Source organism: Hypanus sabinus, chromosome 10, assembly GCF_030144855.1.
Source record: "Hypanus sabinus isolate sHypSab1 chromosome 10, sHypSab1.hap1, whole genome shotgun sequence".
NCBI classification, from domain to species: Eukaryota; Metazoa; Chordata; class Chondrichthyes; order Myliobatiformes; family Dasyatidae; genus Hypanus; species Hypanus sabinus.
Window position 1 is genome coordinate 145,457,447 of NC_082715.1, and position 17,022 is coordinate 145,474,468.

The 17,022-nt window shown below is 43.5% G+C and overlaps 1 protein-coding gene across 4 annotated transcripts in view; it reads right to left on the reverse strand.

The window, feature by feature from the left end:
* Positions 1 to 17,022, reverse strand: part of septin5a (septin 5a) — a 118,215-nt gene that overhangs the window by 30,040 nt on the left and 71,153 nt on the right. The window contains exon 3 of one of the 4 annotated variants that reach the window (XM_059983180.1): positions 5,842 to 5,910. The exons of 2 other annotated variants lie outside the window; for them this stretch is intronic. In XM_059983180.1, coding sequence (XP_059839163.1) covers positions 5,842 to 5,910 — 69 coding nt within the window. Of the gene's footprint in view, positions 1 to 5,841; positions 5,911 to 13,719; positions 13,910 to 17,022 lie in introns of those variants that run through there. One more of the 4 variants, XM_059983182.1, reaches the window with a different exon arrangement.

Here is a 17,022-nt window from a genome sequence, read left to right on the forward strand (position 1 = left end):
TGTAAGAACGCTCTTCATTGACTATAGCTCAGCATTCAACACTATCATCCCCTCAAAGCTAATCAATAAGCTCCAAGACCTAGGCCTCAAATTCTCCATGTGCAACTGGATCCTCAATTTCCTCGCTAGTGGATCCCAGTGAATTTCAATTGGAAAAATCTCCTCCTCACTCACTATCACATAGCTGTACTGCAGGGCTGTGTGCTTAGTCCCTGCTATACTCTCTTTATACTTATGATTGTGTGGCCAGGGACAGCTGAAACTATATTTAAATTTCTCATGATGCCACTTTTGTTGGCCAAATCAAAGGTTATTACAAATGAGCCTCCAAAGAGGGAAAGTGAAAACCCGGTTGGGTGCTTCAACAACAGCAACCTCTCACAACATCACCAAAACCAAAGAGATGATTATTGATGACAGGAGGAAAAAGCTGGAGGTCCATGAGCCAGTCCTCATTCAGGAAATAGAGATGAAGAGCTTCAGTAGCTTTAAATTCCTTAGGGACAACATATTCAACCACTTCTCCTGGGACCAGCTAGTGTCATCACAAGTAAGCCATCCATGCACTTCTACTTTCTTAGAAGTTTGCATAGATTCAGCATGTCACCAAAAACTTTGACAAACTTCTGTAGATGCACAGTGGAGAGTATCCTGTCTGGAGCTAGCTGTGCAGTCTAGTGTTTTCAATTTTCTTCAGGAGCAGCCTGAAAGACGTGCACCTTTGTGGTGTGGCCCTGTGTACAACCTGATTTCTTGTAGCTGTCACTACTTGAGGCATTGTGGAAGGTTGGAACATCGAGTCAGCAGTATACACTGCTATCAAAATAGGAAACGCTGCAGACTGTAATATCGAATCAGTGAGCTCTTGGCCGCCCCTGTCACTGTGGCAGGAGTGAAACCTCTCTCTCCCTCGTTAGCGACTGAGACAACCTGTGGGATGTTGAAGTGTTGGGGTCGACAGTGAATTTTTTGAAAGATCATGGTCTCTTTGCGGGCTTTGCTGTTGCTTACATGGCAGGTGCTGATGGACTGACACTTTTGCTGAGGCAGGTGGGGGGAAAGGGAGGGGGAGGGTTGATGCTTTCATTGCTGCGTGTGCATGGGGGGGGTGCGTGAGGTTGAAGTACGTTACGTATGTTGTATTTTTTTCCTGTGTATGCCTGCAAGGAAATGAATCTCAAGGGTAATGTATACATACTTTGATAAAAAAATTTCTTTGAACTTCGATCCTGGTTTGAAGGGAAAAGAGTCTAAAGTATGTCTAACATGAAATAAATCAATCCATAACCCATGAAGTATTGGAGAAGTTTATTTTTGATAATACCATGAACTATGACCCATGGTGTATTTTCTTCATCTAGCTGTGGCCAAGCAGCTTGGAGTTACTTAGAGTACTGAGTCAGACCCCCTACAGTAGCTAATAGCTAATCCTTGGTTATCTTCAAACCATTTCAATGTTACCTCCTGAAAACATACCTACTTACAAAAGTATGTGCTTGGATTTGAAGCCATGTTAGTACTTGGCATTACGTTCTATTAAACTATAAAGGTATCAAGTCAAAACTTGGTACAGAAACACCCATGAGGTAAAAATCCCTCCACCAGTGGAATTACTAAGTCAGGGAACCTCACTCCCAGCAATATACATATATATGGATCACTTTTAAAGCAAGTACAAACTTTCCAGATAATTTTCCCAAATAAATTTGGAAGGATTACTCCCCAGAACTGGAAAAAGAGAAAGCTGATTGGTGACTTTTCTGAAGAGGTTTTCTATACGTAAGCATAGAAAGTAACTTTTGCCCTGTGGTGGCATCCTCAACTAAAGGCTTAACTATTTGATAGCCACCAATAAATTCAAGATAAATAGCTTGAATCAGAGACCTGTTTCTCTTGAATGTGGGACTTGGCACTGATGGGGGAGTTGAATTCACCAACCACTTTTAGGGAGTATCTGATGGCCACACAAGGGAGCAAGGTGCATCAGAACACACAGATACGGGGAGCCATAAGCACAGCCATTGGCCCCTTAGGCTGAGAGATCACTGTATCCTGCATAGAATTTGAAACGATGTGCTGTTTATGTGATCTTGCTGAGTGCAAAAGGGAGGTAATGTCTGCCATTATTCAAATAAAGGTCACAGGCATAACTGAAGTGATGTGCTTTAAAGTGTGTTTTAAAGATAATAACGTGAAAGATCCCATTAACCTCCTCAGCAACCTCACAGGTTTGTGAAGAACCACAACCAGCTTAATTGTCATTGCAGTTTAAGTGAATATTCAGTGTACAATCCCCACAGGTTACAGTCATAGAGTCATCAAGTACTACAGCATGGAAAAGGCCTTTCAGCCCACCTAGCCTGTGCTGACCTGGTCTTTTGCCTAGTCCCATCTATTTGCAACAGACCACAGCTCTCCAAACCCCTCTTATCTAAGCACCTAGCTGAGCTTCTCTTCAACATTACAATTGAACTTGCATCTATCACTCCTGCCAGCAAATTGTTCCACACTCGCAGCACTCTTTGAGTGAAGAAGTTTGCCCTCAGATTCCCCCTGAAATATGTATTTCACCTTTCACCCTAAACCTATGACCTCTACCTCTAGTCTCACCCAACCTGAGAGGAAAAAAACCTGCAAGTAGTCACCCTATCTATACCATTAATTTTGTATAGCACTATAAGATTTCCCCTCAGCCTCCCACGCCCAAACCTATTCAACCTTTCCCAATAACTCAGGTCCTCATGAACCAGGAACACCCTTATATATTTCCCTGCACTCTTTCATTCTTATTGGTATCTTTCCTATATTCATTTAACTGCATTGCATTTGTGGTTTCTAAATGACAAATAAACTGAATCTGAATTATGTGCTGTTTTGTATGATGTGGGTGATCATGGTCCATGGCCATGATTGTAATTGGCAATTTTTTCTAGAGAAGTAGTTTGCCATTGCCTTCTTCTGAGCAGTACCTTTACGAGACGGGTGACCCCAGCAATTATCAATACTCTGCAAAGATTTTCTGCCTGGTGTCAGTGGTCACATAACCAGGACTTGTGATATGCACCAGACGTTCAATCAACCATCCACCACCTGCTCCCATGGCTCCACATGACCCTGATCTGGGGGCTAAACAGATGTTACACCTTGCCCATGGGTGACCTGCAGGCTAATGGAGGGAAGGAGTGCCTTACACCTCCTTTGGTAGAGATGTATCTCCACCCCACCATCCTGTAGGTAGGTGACCAGAACTGCACACAATACTCCAAATCTGGCCTCACCAAAGTCTCACACAACTTCAACATCCCAACACCTGAACTCAATGCCCCGATTTATGAAGCCACCATAGTACAAGACTCACAGTCGACATTATCTATTGTCTTGCTATTCACAAATCCGCATATTCATGAGGTCAGCCAAGGGCACTACCTCAAAATTCTCCAAACAATACCATTTATATACACACAAGAGGAGCCAATCCCTGCCTGCACATACAGTGATTACTTTCCAGACCATTTGTGTTGAGTGTCTCCCAGCATGGAACAATGTGGTGGGATGGGGGGTTAGGGTACAAAAAGAGCCTTAGCAGTACTCACATTTTTTGTTACCCCTCAAATAAAATAGGACAGACTTCACAAGGAGAAATTTGCCTTGTGTGTCAATGGCATCTGTTTAGAAGTGTTGGTTAAACAACATCACCACTCAAATCTCAGGGACCTGCAGAATTCCTCTTCTGGAACACATATTCAATTGGCTTTTAAAAGTTGCTGTTGAACGACTCCCATCTGGTGCATTCCATACCAGAAGAAATAACTACAAAAAAAAATGGACATTCTGGAATATTCCTGGAACCAAAATCAGGGGAGGAGCTAAGTGACAGAGCAAGCTGCACTCTGCCAAGATTTGCAGCCAGTGACCTTGGCTTCATCCACACGAGCCTCCCTGCACACTCTGCCTTCTGTGCGTTCAGATGCCACAAGTTCCACACCTCACCAACCACCCCAAGATCTACCCCTCACCTACACCAGGGCCAATTTAACCCATTGAAATAGATTTCTTGGGATATTGGGGGGAAACCCATGTGTTCAGGGCAGCATGCAAACTCCACACATCCAACACTCAGGTCAAGACTGAATTCAGGTTACCGAAGCTGACTAAGCAGCAGCTGTACTACCTGCACCTTTGTGGAATGAATGCCTTGAGGAAATAGAGGTTCAAAGTACTATACAGATGAAATGAGGGAATTCCAAGGCTATTGTTGCAGGGCGACACTTGCCAAAGCCAGGCAGCAACTCTCAGACACCTCCTCTTACTTAACGCTTGAAAATGATCCCACTCAGGACCATCGCCCCACTGTGTCCCACACCATCAACTCTGGAGATGTCCCATCCACTGCCACCAACATCATTATTCCTTCATCCCATACAGGCCGTTTTTCTCGCTCCTTCTCAAGATCCACTGGGTAGGCTCATTGTTTCTGCCTGCTCCTGCCTCTCTGAACTCATGACCACAAGTCTCAACTCCATTTTGTCCCCCCTTGGTTCAGTACCTTCCCACCTACATTCTTTGACACCATGGCACTGGTCAGACACAGCTCACAAGTGACTCCACACACAAGTTCAATATTATGAATAAGGCTGATGCAGAGCAGAAGACAAACTGCAAAGGAATGTCAAACTTTTCACAGGGTTCTGCAACTTCTCACTTTTATAACTGTGCCCTGAACACAATGAGCTCAGCTTGTGGATGAGCAACTAGTGGGAGAGGAAAGAATTTTTGCGAAACAGAAACATTGTAGTGCGTCCTGAATGGTATAACTGAAGAAAACTTTAGGTAACAGCATCTGACACAAACACTCAACAAGTACTCAACAGTTACAGGTCATCAATAGTCACAGATCTGATCAGAGCAATCTCTCAGTTAGACCACCCTGAAGGGTCTCCAGGGGTCCTCAGTGTGAACACCCAGTCTCACTGACTTGAGGAACCCCAGGTTCCTCAGTAACACCCACCCAGTTCAGTGTTCAAATTAAATTTATTATTGCATATGTCATAATATCCCACCCTGAGACCCATTTTCTTTGCAGCCATTTATAGTAAAACAATGAAATACAACAGAATCAATGAGAAAGTTCGACAAAGACTAGCAAACCTCCAACGTGCAAAAGAAGACAATCTGTGAAAATACAAAAATAAACTTAACACTGATATTAAATAATAAATAATACTGAGTTCATGAGTTGTAGAGATATTGACAGTGAGTCTATAGGTTGTGGAGTTAGTTCAGTATTGAAGTGAGTGAAGTTAACCATGCTGGTTCAGGAGAATGAGGGTAAGAACTGTTCCTGAACCTGGTGGTGTTACACCTAAAGCTCCTGTACCTCCTTTTCTTCTTTTCTTTCTTTTTCAATCTTTTTATTAAATTTCATATATATATATATAAGAAAAAAAATAGTGCTAATTTTTTCCAAACTCAGATAAGAAATAGTTTGAGCTGTACCTCCTGATGGCAGGAGCGGGGAAAAAAGCATGGCCTGAATGACGTCACTGACAGAATGGACCCTGGGACTCTTACTTATATCCAGTGCCACTGATCTAAGGGATCTCCGTAACACCCAGTGTCACTGAATGTATTCAAAGGGTTACTGAACGTCATGTTCTGTCAGAGTATCTGTCATCAGAATCTGTGGTTCAGCTGAAGCAACTGTGCCTTAATTCCCAATGAGTCACACTGAAAGCAAAGTGAAGCCTCCCCCACCCCCCAACACCTTTCTCCTGCCAAGTTCCACTGCACGGTGAACACCTTCTGCTCCTGTGCTGTAAACTGTCCCAAATTTCACTGTACCTTCAGCCGTGTACGCTGACACCTTTCAGATCCGCTCCGGGGAGAGAGGAGTCGTTCCACCAGTCGCTTCTGGATGATGATGGTATCCATGCCAGATATTAGATCTCTCCTGACCTGCAGGGTGACCTCCCACTTCACCCCCCACCCCCACCCCACCAGCAGTCTCTGGTGAAGCTCTCCTGTGCTAATCGCAAATGAACGGTACAAGGAAAAGGCTGGACTAAGGAAAAGAGACCTGGAATTTCCTGCTTTATGCATTCATCGGGAGCGGGGGTGGGGTGACAGCCACAGACCTCGTCCACACAGATTTCCTTAAATCTGAGATCCAAGGGTTCTGAAATGTGGGATTCTGACGGGATGTGGTATCCAATACTTATTTTAAGTCTCTCTCATTAATCAGAAAACTCAGGAAAAAGAATGACTCCCAACAATCACAACTTGATCTCAATGGCAGGAAATATTATTCACAGAAGTCACTTCAGCTGAAAACTAACGGAATTTGAATCAAATAATTGCCCGTGAGTTTGCCTCTACTCCCCTCACAATCCCTCCCAATTGCAGTAAATTTTGGGACAATCCTTTCCAGCGGGGGAATTAACTCATTCATCCACTTCAGCCTGGCACTGTGGGATTAACCCAATCAGCAGCAGCTTCTCAAAAGTACTGTGCAGCCTCTGCGGGCAAACATATTAACTCTTTCACCCCCAGTTCCGTTCATTTACACATAGATGTTGCCACAGTTCTGGGAGAGAAAAATAACATTTCCATCAACTTCTTCCGTTTAAATGAGCTGCTAAAGGATTCCAAGTTATTGAGGATATCTAAAGCAGAGGCTGATAGGTTCTTGATTAGTAAGGGCATCAAAATTTATGGGGAAAATGCAGGAGAATGGGGCTAAGAGGGATAATAAATCAGACATTATCAAATGCCAAAGCAGATTTGATGGATCAAATGGCTTAATTCTGCTCCCAGGTCTTATGGACTTATATCTTTTTGGGGGGCACTGAAAGAAAGGAATACATTTTATAAACACAAGAGATTCTGCAGATCCTGGAAATCCAGAGCAACACACACAAAATGCTGGAGGAACTCAGCAGGTCAGGCAGCATCTATAGAAATGAATAAACAGTCGACATTTTGGGCCAAGACCCTTTATCAATGCTGGAAAGGAAGGGGGAAGAAGCCAGAATAAGAAGCTGGGGAGGGGAAGGATAGGTGATAGGTAAGGCTGGGTGAGTGTGTGAGGTAAGTGTGAAGAAGGGAGGTGATAGGTGGAAAAGGAAAAGAAATCTGATAGGAGAGGAAATTGGACCATGGGAGAAAGGGAAAGAGGCAGGGCACCAATGGAAGGTGATAGGCAGTTGAGGAGAAGAGAAGAGGTAATGGGGTAGAGGCAGACTGGATAAATGAAGAAGAGGTAATAGAATGGGAGAAAAATTACCAGAAGTTGGAGAAATCAATGTTCATGCTACTGGGTTGGAAGCTACTCAGACGGAATATGAGGTTTTGCTCCTTCATCCTGAGAGTGTTCTCATCATGGTGGTAGAGGATGGGTATGAGAATTGGAATGAGAATTGGTTGGCTACCAGGAGATCCTAGTTTTTGCAGATGGAGTGAAGATGTTCAACAAAGCATTGCACCCTTCTACATTGGGTCTCACCAATTCTGTTCCTATTTCTTATAGTCTTAAGATTGGGAAAGGATGAATGGACAAGGGAATCTCAGAGGGAAAGCAGAGAGTGGAATTCCTGTGGAAAGCAAAGAGTGGAAGGAGGGAGGTAAGATATGTTTCATGGCAGAATCCTGTTGAACATGGAGAATGAGGAACTGGATGCAAAGGCCCATGCAGAGGTAGATGAGGACAAGGGGAACTCTATCCCTGCTAAGGCATCAGGAAGTTGGGGTGAAGGCAGCTGTTTAGGAAATAGATGAGATGCAGGTGAGGGCAGCATCAATGGTGGAAGAGGGGAACCCCCATTCTTTGAAGATTGAAGAAGTAGGATATCTCTGATGTCCTGGGAAGGAAAGCCTCATTCAGAGAACAAATGTGGCAAAGATTATGGAACTTAGAAAAGGGAATAGCATTTTTACAGAAAACAAAGTGGGAAGCAGTATAGTCAGATTGCAGTGAGAGGCAGTAGGTTTATAAAATATATTGGTTGACACTTTGTCTCCAGAGATGGAGGCAGAGACTGAGAAAGGGGAGAGAGGTGTCAGAAATAGACCAGGTGAATTTAAGGACAGGGCGGAAGTTGGAGACAAAGTTAATGAAATTGATGAGCTCAACATAAATGCATGAAGCAGCACCAATGCAGTCACCAGTGTAGTGCAGGAAGAGTTGGGAAGCATTACCCAGGGAAGGGAAGGCATGCAACATGGACTGTTCCACGTATAGCTGTGGTATATGCTGGTGCCCATGGCTACTCCTTCAGTCTGGAGAAAGTAGGAGGAACCCTAAGAGAAATTGCTGAGTGTGAGGGTCACTTCTGCCAGACAGAGGAGGGTGGTGATAGAGGGGAACTGGTTGAGTCTGTTGTCCAAAAAGAAGCAGAGAGCTTTAAGGCCTTCTTGATGGGGAATAGAACTGCAAAGGGACTGGACATTCATGGTGAAAATGAGGTGATCAGGGCCAGGAAATTGAAAGTAGTTGAGGAGATTGAGTGTATGTGAAGTGTTGTGAATGTATGTGTGATGTATTTCTAGATATGAGGTGTCTAGAAATGAGACATGAGAGCACTGTGGCAACAAAGGAAGTAGCAGAATATTCGGGTGTGCATCCCCCAAAAAGAATAACATAAGGAATAGAAGACAATTCAGCCCCTCGTTACAGCTTGCCATTCAGTAAGATCTGGCAGTGCTTCTTCTTTTCACTAATTGTACATCCATTGACTCTCACAATATCAAAGCATTTATGCCTCTGTCTTATATTTACTCAGAGTGTGAGTGTTCACAGTGCAACAAAGAATAAAAAGCAGTTGTGGCTATCCCATATCCAGGCCAAAGATAACAGAACTCTAATGATAACAATTAACCTATAAAAGAGCCAGATTCAGGTGGTGTAACCCCTGTTACAGAAAATGAAGTTTCTAGAAAAATATAGAAGCAGATGTACCATAACTGCTGGAAAATTCATTGAATAATTACATCTTATATAGGTGATTATATCAAAATACAAGCAAGTACAGGAAAGAAAACCTACAAGCGGAGTACAAGGAAAATAACAAACCTACACCATAATCCAACAAGTGGCTAAAGTAAACATGGATTAAGCTTAACCTTGTGCAGATCTTCATTTCGGTGTTGAAGCCAGCATCTCAAGTTGAACCATTTTTCTTCCGCACATACTTGTGTCTTTGACACACCAGTGTTGTGTCGGCTGTGTAATGTCACTGCCAGTTGATCAGCGGGCTCTAAATATGGGCCACGGGCAGTTGTCTGCAATTTCTCATATAGCAAACTCCACAGTGATGCTGACCAGATCTCACCACTGGTGCTCTACATCAAATGATATGCACAAACACTACCAGCACAGGGCCGTTGCTGGTGTAGAATGAAACTTAGGGTGACCCCAAGCCGGTGGGGAAGCATTAAAATTGATCTTCGAAAGGTTGGACATGGTGTTGGGATGGGTGTCAAGCAGGATTTTAGTGGATAAAGATAGGCTGGAAGGTTTGGAAAGATAAAACAGAGGCTGTGGTCGAGGAGGCCAAAACTACAGCTGCCAATGGTAAAGCAACAAAAACTTGGTGCTGATGAAGAAGGTGGAATTGGCAGAATGTAAAGCTCACAGAAGACTGGGATTCCGGGAAGTGGAGTCAGTAAGTCATGGAGGAATTTCAGTTCTAGAGTGAGAAAATTAAAAACGAGGTGTTCTTTGAATCATAGCACAGAAAGAAGTCATTTGTCTCACCATGTCTGACCTACCATTAACTGCCCATTTACAACAGTCTTCTATATCATGTATTGCATTGAACTGCTGCTGCTAAGTTAACAAATTTCATGACACGTGCCAGTGATAATAAACCTGATTCAGATTGTCTCACCGTGTCTGTACCTACTGTTAACTACCCATTTACAATAATCATGCCACAATCCATTTCATTCTCCAAACAGGCTGCTGGATCTTGGATCCTGCATAGATCGGCATGCTTGGGCGTGATGGGGAAGAGGGTTGGGTGGGGGGGGGCAAGGATATTTTGAGTGAGCAAAAGTTCAAAGAATGGAAAGCTGGCCAGATAATCATAAGCATCATCACTCCAAGTACAGAAGTGTGAGTGCAACTTGGAAATTGCTATGGTCGCTCTGATAATGTCATGAAAACATTTTCATTTTTCAGTCACTCCCTCGTGTAAGCAATGGCTGCTATTTCAAAATGAGAAACAAGACTCCAGACTGGTAAGGGCATTTGGAGAGAGACTGTGGTCTCCAGAGTTTACAATGATGATAGTTTGACCAGGTAGCTACACATTCAGTTTAATGGTGTTCTCACTAAGATGGATGGCTGGTTTTTGAAGCTGGAAGACTTCAGATGTCTGGAATCACTTCCAAAATGCCAAATATATTTCTCTGAAGGAATTGCTTTAGTTTGAAAATTAATAAATGGCTGCACTCATAGAGTAAAACCACCACACTTTTCCAGACAAACTTTGCATTGGAGAAGTCTGGAAACATGACAAACAAAATACCTCTAAAAGGAATTGAGTTGAATTGAAAAAATAAAATCATAGTCCTAAAAAATCCACCAACTAAGTTTAGATTGGCCAAGGTGACAGGCCATTGTAATTGGAGCTGTCCTGAGCATTACTGTAGCTTGAATGTGAAACAATGAATTGGACTTCAGGAGTTCATTATGTTTTATTTTCCATGGATCAGGATAGTGCAGTCAAGGGCAACATATTGTGCCCATCCCTAATATAAATGGCTAGACTATTTTTTCCCCAACAGAACTCTTGGCTGCCCAATCTAAACTATTCCTCCATCCTGGATCCTTGCCCTGGCTGTGGGTACCATTCCACAGGGAGCTTACTGTGCACTGGTGGTTTTTCAGTAGCTACAGACTTTCATTAATGGGGCTGACATCCTAAGCTTTACCTAATCCACTGTGGGGCTTTCTATCACTGAATCACTGGGATGTGAACAACAAACATAAAAACACTGGCTTCTCCACCCCAATAGGACAAAACTGCCACAGCTATTCAGTAACAGAGTCATAGAGCACCACAGCACAGGAACAGGACCTTTGGCCCATCTAGTCCATGCCAATCTATTTTTCTGCCTAGTCCCAATGATATTAATCATTCAGTATAGGGATGATGCATCATGCCTCGGATTGTTGCTGGTTGACAGTCCCTATCCTGCCCTAGTATGAAGCAGAAGGCGATTCCTCCCTCTTCTCCCATCCCAGGCCACCCTTTCCAAGGCAATTTTTAGTGTTTCCCTTGATTTCTTTTGAAAACAGTAGAAGAAAAATAAACTTCATAAGATGCAAACTTCCCATAGAAAGAGGGAATTTTCCATACTGGAAGTTCCTTTGAAACCAACCTTTAAGAATGCAACTCTACTTGTCCCATGACCCAAGCCCAGAATACATCCAGCCATTCTTGCCACAACCCTGGAGCCACAATGATAGAGACTTTAAGTATACCACAGCAGAATAGTAATGTACCAAATTAGCCTTTCAGACAACAGACTACCTGCTCTACCTTAACCTGACATCACATGAGCTGTTCCACCTTAATCAGGTGTGAAACTTGTTGTTCCATCTTAATCAGGCACCAGTATTTCTACTACAAAAATACATGAAAATGGCTATTCCACCTTTAAAAACACCAGATATTTAAGTGAGTTGAGGCTGGTTTACACTTCAATTCCAAACCTTCTGTGATGTTTTAGCCAGGGCACAAACATTAGGAGAAATAGATTTTGCTGATTTACAGGGCAGCTCCCAGAGAAAATACCAAATGGTCAATGTCCCTGAGAGAGCCAACAATATTCAAAGCTCACCACTGTCCATAGAGAAGATCTGCTAGATTCCCTTGAGAAAACCTCTGCTTAATATTTAACTAAAGCGCTGATGATGTCAGCCTTGGTTCTGTGTGACGCCTCTTGAAAGAACACAGAACATTCCCACTCAGTGGCAAGAGGTCTTTCAACTGAGACATTGTTGACTAGTAGAAGTTTGAAATCAATATAGAAAATGTTTCAAATACTCAGTTGAGGAATTGAAGGCATTGCATTGGAAGCTCATAGAAGCCCGGTTGTAAACAGTGGAAGATGGCATCACCTCACAAAATACTCTTTTCCCACTCCATCACCTGACCCACATCTGCATTTCCCATACTGGCCACATCAGCTACCTCAGAACCCACACAACATGAGTGGAAAAAAGTCACCTTGATTCCAATGGATTGTCTGAGAAGTCAAAATGAAGGGGAACAACATGTGTGCAGGGAGAACCCCTGCAGGAAGACAATCTGTCATTGCTTTAATTTCCAGTTTCTGCAGCATTTTACTTCTGTTTTATGATAAACACAAAACTTGTCTCTTAGGGCTTCTTAAACACAAGAGATTCTGCAGATGCTGGAAATCCAGAGTAACACACACAAAGTGCTGGAGGAACTCAGCAGGTCAGGCAGCGCCTATGAAGGGGAATAAACAGTTAACACTTCCGGCCTGACATCCTTCATCAGGACTTGGGATGAGGGTCTCAGCCAGGAATGTCAACTGTTTATTCCTCTCCATAAATGCCGCCTGACATGTTGAGTTCCTCTGGCATTTTGTGTGTATTTCTTTGGGCTTCTTTCTCTTTCTGGCACCTCTTCAGGACCAGAAAGGGTTCTCTGGCCTTAAAATGAAAGTCAAAGTAAGTTACAATGGGAACCTATCTCCATGATGTTGGAACTTTTTGTTACAGGTTTAGCTGTCCATCCAGGAGCTCCAGCAAGCTAATGTCCTTAGAATTGAACCTAGAAATTCACAAAATGTCCACCTCTCAGTCTTTCCGCTCTACCTTCATTTGGAGGCCTGCAGAACTAATGCAAACTCCATGAAAAATATCTCTTTTCTGTCTATGAAGTTTACTTTGTGCAGAGAATTTCAGGAGAAACATCTTTTGGAAGGATTAAATATTTTTTCTCCTTCAATGAAGTTTCATCCGCAAAGATTTATTCAACTTTTTTTCCTGCTTGACAGATTCAGAAAGCACTTACTGATGCATGCCTGGTTTGGAACATTTTCCACTTGTCAATCTACCAGTTGGATTGGGCGACCATTTCTGAGGTTGTCTGTATTCCACGAGGGATAGTTAATTTCAAAGTGCCATTGTTAAATCTGGATGACTGCAAATCCGAGTGCACTGGAGGCTGGAGGATGGAAGACTGGGGTTGGAAGGGTTTGTTGTTTGCGGGTGGACAGGATGGAGGAACAGGGCTTGTTTTGCTGCTATCATTTTGTTGCTTGTGTTTGGTTTTGTTCTGTTCAGTGTTGTTCTGCTGAATGCACAGATACGCTATTTTGGCACTGGAATGTGTGGCCACACTTGTGTGCTGCCCCAGCACATCCTTGGGTGTTTTGGTTGTAAATGCAAACAATGCATTTCACTGCATGTTTCAATGTGCACATGATAAATAAATTGATCTGAATCTAGAGGGCAAGCTGCACTAATGTGCCAGTTTCAAAGACTACTGAACAAACATTGAAGTGAGACCAAACTGCTAACAATAAAAGGTATTTGAATCAATAACAGTGACAAATTAAATCTCAAACAGCATAGTGAGACCAAGCCAGTAGCACTGTAGAAAGGTTATAGCATACCTCATGATGCATACCAGGGAGAAGTGTACTAGTCTTCTCATCATGCTGAAAATCAGACAATTGTACCTGACAAGAAGCGTCGTGATCTGAAACTGATGCACCATAACTCACACCGAGACGTAAGGCGAGATATCGGCTTTTATTGACTGGAAGAAGGAACCAGGAGTGAGTGTCTATCATACAATGTCCTGGAGACTGAGGCCGAGCGTCAGGCCTCAGATCTCCTTTATACAGGGGCCTGTGGGAGGAGCCACAGGAGCAGTCAGCTGGGGGGGGCGTGTCCCGACAGGCACATAGTTCACCACAGAAACATAAACTGTTTCTTTTTCCACAGCTGCTACTTTTCCTGCTGGGTGTTTCCTGCATATTTTATTGTTTTTATTTCAGATTATCTGCAGTTGTTGGATTTCCTTTAATTGTAGAACATGCCTTGGCTCTCTCCTTCCATTAGTGTTAACACTTCTACCTAGAATTTGCATTTGGAAGCTGATAAATGTAGCCAAAAAAAGTTTGAATTGAAGACTCTATGATAAAGGAGTTAATTGTTCATTCACACTGAGGTGCGAAACTCCATGCCTCTCATTTCTGCTGACATTTTCTCCTCCCAGCCTCACAGTCCACCTCCCAGGCTGGGCCCTGATCCCAGACTCACTGCATCTGGGAAGCTTTGTCAGGCATCCTGTTACTATAAATACAGGTTATTCAGCCTTGTTGTGTAGGGCCCCTGTGTACTGCTTCTGAATGAGAGTTCACCACTGCCAAACTCTGATATCACACGAGGCTGGGGCCAAAGAAAATACTGTCAGCTGTGAGCTTAAAATGGACAGGGGAGAAAGAAAACGAAAGAGGGGGAGAGCTATGTAATTAAGAAGCAAAAGAGAAGAAGAAGATAGCAAAGGAGGAGCAAAGCAAAAGTTATTTAGAGAAGCAAACCATCAAAAAAGACAATGAGAGGCTTAAGAGAAAGGGTCAACGAGAAAGAATAGTGATGGATATTCATAGAGCACAGAAATAGGCTTTTTGGCCCACTCTGGCCATCAAAATCCAACTATAATAATCCCATTCACTTGATCTATAGCCTTCTGTGCCTTAGCAATTCAAGTATTGGTATTGTTTATTATTGTCTAAGTTACCAAGTGTGGTGAACTATGTGCCTGTCTGGACACGCCCCTGCTGACTGCTCCTGTGGCTCCTCCCACAGGCCCCTGTATAAAGGAGATCTGAGGCCTGACGCTCGGCCTCAGTCTCCAGGACATTGTATGATAGACACTCACTCCTGGTTCCTTCTTCCAGTCAATAAAAGCCGATATCTCGCCTTACGTCTCAGTGTGAGTTATTGATGGTGCATCACCAAGGTGCCGTGAAGAGCTTGTCTTGCTGTTCATACACAGTGCACTGAGCTAGAATAAGACAATAATAACGCAGAAAAGAGTGTAAAATCAACAGTGCAGTGCTACTAAACGATAAAGAGCAAGATCATAAAGAGGTAGCTTGTGAGCTCAAGACTCCATCTTATTGTACGAGAAGTCAACTCACGAGTCTGATAACAGTGGGATCGAAGCTGGGACAGTGATCATCAAAGTATTTTTTGAAGGTTGTGAGATTACCTGCTTCCACTGCCTTCTCAAGCAAAGCTCCACAATGCAACCACTCTCAGCTTGAAGAGTTTCCTCAGCTCTCCTCAGACTCCCCTAACCCTCACCTGAAACATATGTCCTCTGGTTTTAGATAATTCTGCTATGGCGAAATGTTTCTCAGCATCCACTGTTATCTGTGTCCCTTGTAATTCTGTCAGGTGCCCTCTTAGGCTCCTTCACAGCAAGGAAAACAAACTTTGCCTATCCAGTCACTACTCACTGTCATTGTCATGGGTACAAGACATTACTAAATGCAACAAAATGGGAAAAAAAACAACAAATGCAGAAAGGCTGGATGGGGCATGTTCAGTATTTTAGAGTCATGGAGACCTACCATGGAAATAGGCCATTCAGCCCAGTATCTCCATACTGTCCATCCATCACTCATTTACACAATTCATACATTCAGTGCAGCTCCAACCCTTTAGGAAGTTCAACATCATCCAGTACTGAGTAGCTAATTTGAGTGGTACTGATGCACCATCAATAACTCACACTGAGACGTAAGGCGAGATATCGGCTTCCACCGACTGGAAGAAGGAACCAGGAGCGAGCGCCCACCACACAAGGTCCCGGAGACTGAGGCCGAGCACCAGGCCGCAGATCTCCCCCACACAGGGGCCTGTGGGAGGAGCCACAGGAGCAGCCAGCAGGGGCGCGTCCCGACAGGCACACAGTTCACCACAGGTACCCAATCAACCCTCAAAAGCATTCATTCCCCCTGTCACCAGTGCTGAGGGGCTTAATAGTACAAAATCTGCCGTGGTTACTCTCCCATGCCACTTTGACAGCCTTTACTGGATATGACAAAAAAGAGCAAGAACAGCAAGTGTGTGTGAGCACCCCCACCAAATGGCACACCATCTTGAATGGTAAACGCATCACTGATCTTTCATCGTCACTGGAACTAAATCCTGCATGTTCCTATTTAACAGCATTGTGGGAGAACCTTCACTGGAAGGACTTCAGCAGTCTAAGGAGGCAATATATCACCACGTTCCCAAGAAGAACCAGGGATGGGCATGGTACACTGGTCTTGGCGGTGATGCCCATTTCTGGAAAAGTGAACTCGTTTTTAAAAATAATGGAACAAAATCTGACCTCAACTCATAAATAGGATAAGCTAAGTTTATAGCAGGGACTTAATGGAGGAAACAGGTTAAAGATAAAAGATAAAGTTTAACGATTAACTTTATGTGTGTAAAGAGAGTTTCTTCTTTTTGTTAACTAGCAGGAATGCTAATTTACTGATAACGAGAATGGTATTCCTTTGTAAACCAAATGGGGATTAATGTTCTTTCTTCTGAGTCTGTAAGCTTTTGTTGACGGGCTTTTGGGCAGATCGACGCGAGGGGGTCGAGAGAGAGGACGCAATGCTCTAAGCTGGGCGAGGATCAGACCCCAAAGGGGGGTCCGAGGCTGGGAGATTCTCCAAGGACGGAGGGGGGGATGAAGCTAGATGTGCTTGGTTGACCACTCGGAGGGTCTTGAGCTGTTTGGAAAGTCGAGGAGTTTGGAGGGTCCTGAGCTGCGAGTCGAGGAGTTCGGAGGGGATCGAATGGTGGCCAGAAGACTTCAGTAATTGAGCTCCAATGGCTGTGCACGAAGTGGTTTGGACTTTGATAAGTTTGGCGCCTTTTCTTTAATTTTCTCTTCATATATACTGTATCGTTATTAATCACTTAGTTATAGTAACCTTTATAAATCGTACTCATTTAATTGCATATGGTGT